Here is a 4491-nt window from a genome sequence, read left to right as displayed (position 1 = left end):
AAGAGGGAAAAGTTGCCCTGGGGGGGGGTTAGCTTTTTTTTTTTTTTTTTTTTTTTTTTAAACAAATGTAAACCAAAAAAAAAAGCCCCAACATATTTTTTATAAGAGCTACGTCCTGTTAGCTTGACCTTACTGTCCGTTCAGAAGAGGGAGTGTGTGCTGTGGAAACGCTGACTGTCGCTGCTCCTCCTGCAGGTGCGTAACCTGACCTACATGGTGACCCGGAGGGAGAAGATGAAGCGCTCGCTGTGTAAAGTCCAGGAGCAGATATTCCAGCACCAGGTCCGCCTGCTGGACCACGAGCTGCTCAACGGTGAGTCCTCTCCAATACATCCACAAGACTCTCAGCAGAGGACCGCTGGTCAGCTGGACGTGTGTGGAATTCAGTTTGTGTGCTTCCCACTGAGCTAAAACTAAATATTTAACTGATAAAAGCTAACAGTCACACTGAAGCTGTGCATGGTTCTGTATTCCAGGTGAGCCCTCTGCTATGGACCTGGAGAGGCTCTGCTCTCTGGGTTCCTTCTCCTCTGACGGCAGCCAGTCCGGCTCCTCCTGGAGTAACTCTGGTCTGAAGAGCAAGCGAAGTTCGCTAAAGCAGGAAAGGAGGAAAAGCCTGTCGGACTCTCCAAGCGTTCACAGGAAGGACAATGCCTGCAGCCTGCTGGACATTAAAGATAGCAAAAGCTCCCAAATCCAAGAGGCTCCGGCCACAGAGTCCAAAGGTGATGCCAAAGTCCACCAGCTTGAAGTGAGCAAGGAGAAGCCTTTCCTAAAGCTCCAGAAAGTAATTCAGGAACACGCCTCAGTCAAGTTGCACAAGCCCGAGAGCAGGAAAGGCCCCAGAAGAGAAACCCCGGCACCGGAGAATGAAGTACTGGGAAACCACAAGCAAGATCCAGAGCCGGAGGAGCGAGGGAGGAAGAGGAGGAGCGACATTTCCGAGAGCTTCCCCTGCCAGCTGAAGAACAAGTTCGGCTCCAAACATCTGGATAAAACCGTCTCCATCCGGCTGGTTGACATCAGAAACTCTGACTCCGACGAGTATTTATTTGACGATGCCACGACCAGACGGAGCGGCGCTTCGCTGGACGCGGCCCCCAACACTAAGTTTAAACCCAGCTCCGTTTCAGACGCCTCCAAAGCCAACAGCTGGCTCAGAAAACCCGCCAACGGCAGCTCCCACGCCCCTAACGGCTCGGCGTCCGGACACCTCAAAGGCTGGGGGAAGTTCCGGATCCCGAAGCGGGCCGACAAGCCTCCAAGTGCCACGCTGAGGGAGCGGGCAGAGCTGGAGCCGAGCAACCCGCTGCTCAGACCGCTCACCAACTCGACGGAGTCGGCGTACCCCAGAACACGGCTCCGGTCGGGTCCGGAGGCCGACGGCTACAGCTCCGACTCCAAGGCAGCAGACGGCGAGCTGGAGCCCTGCCTCAAGCGGTGCCACTCCCACGAGCTGAGGGGCGACTCGTCGCTGGGGCGTCGCTACGGCTCTGACATTATCCGCCGTGGCGTGCTAGCATCCTGATGGAGCGCATAAGCTACACTGCGCTAATCAGAAACGAATGACAGTCACTCTTTGTACCTTTATTTTGTCTAGAAATCATAAAATGGCTAAATGGAGGAAGGAAAAACAAACAAAAAAAAATAAACAGAGCTGATATTTATTTTTTATTTGTACTATAATGTAAAACTGGGAAATATTTGACTTTATTTTGAGCTAGTTAGTTTATTGAGTTTGTTTTTGTTTAGGTAGAAACTTGTCAAGTTGCCACTTAAATCGCTTGCTCAGATATATACAAGCAAAAGCATCAACTAGAAAGATGTTGTGATTGTTGCTTGGGACCATAAGCTTGCAATGTCATTTGTGTTTAACATAGTATTATTAAAGCCGACTGAGTCTCTTGTACTCAGTCGGTCCAGCTCCAACATATAATCCTGATCCTGTCAGCCAGTAGAACTCTGTAGGTCTTTTGTTTTTTCTTCTTTTAACCAGAAATCATCAAATCTTCACAGCCAAAACCAGGAAGTCCAGCCGCCCCTTTTCTTAATATTTACTCTCACCAGGCTGCAGGCGTCACGCCGTATGAACTGGGAACCTACAGAGGAAATCAAAGAATGATGTTTTACACGTCATCAGCACTTAAGTGTAATTGAACTGCGATCGTATCCATCATGTGCCTAACTTTTATTTGAAGCGTTTGCACTACGAGAGGATGGCACAGGTGGGGGAGGCACGAGAAGAGATATTTTTACACTGAAAAATAATGACAGAAGCATTTTGTACCCTCGGCCGCTGCTGTACTACTGTTATGCAAAAGGAGTTTTTGTGAGGGGCTTGTTTTGAAGAGAAATAAAAAATACTCTTAAACAAATGTGTGATGATTGTGTAAAGATTGAGACAACTTCATGCACTGATTGTTTTGGTGCAGCTTTCCTTAATTTTGGGAGATCGGTGATCGGTCGATTTTTACATGTGAAGTTGATATTATCCACTGATCTTATCTAAGGTCTAAAAATCAACCATTCTCCTCTTTTGCTCTCTGGTGAGAAGTTTGACCGAGACCGGCCCACCAGGTTATTTAATTTATATACATCTCTATTAAAATCTTGAGAAACTCCTATTAGTTAATTGTGGAGTGCTTTTGTTTTTCTTTTATTCTAATTCATGTAAGGACCTTTGAAATACATGGTTGCTGAAAATGTGCTATATAAATAAAATTACCGTACCCTACTACAAAAAAGAAAATAGGTATTGGCCAAAATAGGAATCAGCTGGTTAGGCTTTTTAGAAAATCAGAAATGTGCAATCGGTGCGCTCCTATTTATTTATTTTAGGGCTGGGACTTCAGTGTGTTAAGATTATATAATTACATAATTTTTTGTTGTTACAAAAGTCACAAGCTGGAACCTTTGTACTGTGTTTCTGGTACGCCAGTAAATCTGACGCACAAGCAACAACCGCAAACGGCAGCAATGGACCATAAAGCCGCTTCTGGTGGCCCCTCTGGGACATACACAAATATGGATTTAATCGTAATATGTAAATATATTAATGTAGATTAACATTTTCAACAGTGTTTATTTTAGATCCAAAAACCGAGCTGATTGTATTCCAGTTGTGCTAAAAGCAGTTAGCCTATCACCAAAGCTACTCAAGCCTAAAATAGCATTTCACTGCTAAACATGTTGGAGCAATATCAATAACCCAAACAGATTAAAACAATATCTTTGTTATTGAGCTCATGTCTATTGAATAATTTTGCCATTTTAGTCTTGAAAATGTTTTAGTCAAATAGTAGAGCTCTAGGAGACTTGCGCAGTTGGTAGAACTGTTGCCTTGCAGCAAGAACGTTCTGGGTTCGATTCCCAGCCTGGGGTTTGCGTGTAAAGAAGATGGATGGAGTATAGCTCTAGGACTTTCACAGTGAAAGGTGTATTTAAGCCACCATGACTAATCAAATTTTCCCCATACAATTATATCTTAATTTAAACATCTGACCTATTAGACTAAAACCAAAAGTGTGGAGTTATAACCAAACTCCTGCATGAAAGGCATTAAATAAACCAGTCAGAAGATGAATGGTTCCATCACTTTATTGCATGACTCACTAACAGATCCTGCACAAGTGTTTCAGCACTGCATAAAAAAAGGGTCAAGAAATTGCATGATATTTACAATAGATGAATCACTATTACCACTTATACATTATGTACATATTAGTCTCTGGTTTGCTATGACAGTAGTTATAGTATGAAACGTCTACACATGACACTTCAGCTCTACAGGGAATTACAGTGCTTACAAAAAAAAAAAATAGAACAACTGGCTGGACTACATTCAGTCACCACAAGGTTAGGATGCATGGAACCGAGAAGAAACAGACGTGCTGCCCCAGTGGATGAGTCCCCGTTCGCCTCATTGGGTGAAAAATAAATTAAAGATAAAATAGGTGCAGCTAATTCAAAAAGGCATCCTTTTAAATCTTTGAAGCACTGTGTGTAAAAAAATAAAAATAAAAAAAAAGAAACCTCAGCGAGATTGGAAAGTATTGGAGAGATATTAAACATGAAATAATGATAAACTTTATGATCTGAAACTGGTCTGAAGGCTCCGACCAGCTCTGGAAAAAAAAATGTCAGAATCCTCTCCAATTTGCTTCCCTTTCAAACGAACAAAGGGAAACTTTCAGACGCTCTGACCTACGACGGCGTGTTGGGGCCATTTTAGTCAGGAAAAAAGAAAAAATAAGTTCATAAGTTCTAAACTCAAATTTTCAAGAAAACTTAGAAATTTCTTAGTTTAAAGAGACAAAAATTTGCCAAATAACTAAAAATTATACATTAATCTCGAGAATTTGAGAAAAAAAAAAGACTTTTAGAATTTGAAGTCAAACATTTGCAAAAAAAAAAAAAAAAAAAAAAATTTCAAAGAAACCTAAAACATTTTATAAAAATGAAAATTTTCAACTTTAAAAAGAAAGAAAATTT

General features: G+C 42.3%; 1 protein-coding gene across 6 annotated transcripts in view; it reads left to right on the top strand.

The window, feature by feature from the left end:
* jade1 (jade family PHD finger 1) overlaps positions 1–1667 on the top strand; it is an 18824-nt gene extending 17157 nt beyond the window's left edge. For all 6 annotated transcript variants that reach the window (XM_015040619.1, XM_015040621.1, XM_015040620.1 and 3 more), the window contains 2 exons: positions 196–313; positions 477–1667. In XM_015040619.1, the coding sequence (XP_014896105.1) occupies positions 196–313; positions 477–1528 (1170 nt within the window). In that variant the 3' untranslated portion in view covers positions 1529–1667. The remainder of the gene's footprint in view (positions 1–195; positions 314–476) is intronic.
* Positions 1668–4491: the final 2824 nt, after the last annotated feature.

Source organism: Poecilia latipinna, unplaced genomic scaffold, assembly GCF_001443285.1.
Source record: "Poecilia latipinna isolate Pla-1442-1.1 unplaced genomic scaffold, P_latipinna-1.0 Scaffold519, whole genome shotgun sequence".
NCBI classification, from domain to species: domain Eukaryota; kingdom Metazoa; phylum Chordata; class Actinopteri; order Cyprinodontiformes; family Poeciliidae; genus Poecilia; species Poecilia latipinna.
Note: the sequence above shows the minus strand (reverse complement) of the source record. Positions and strands in the feature narration are given on the sequence as shown.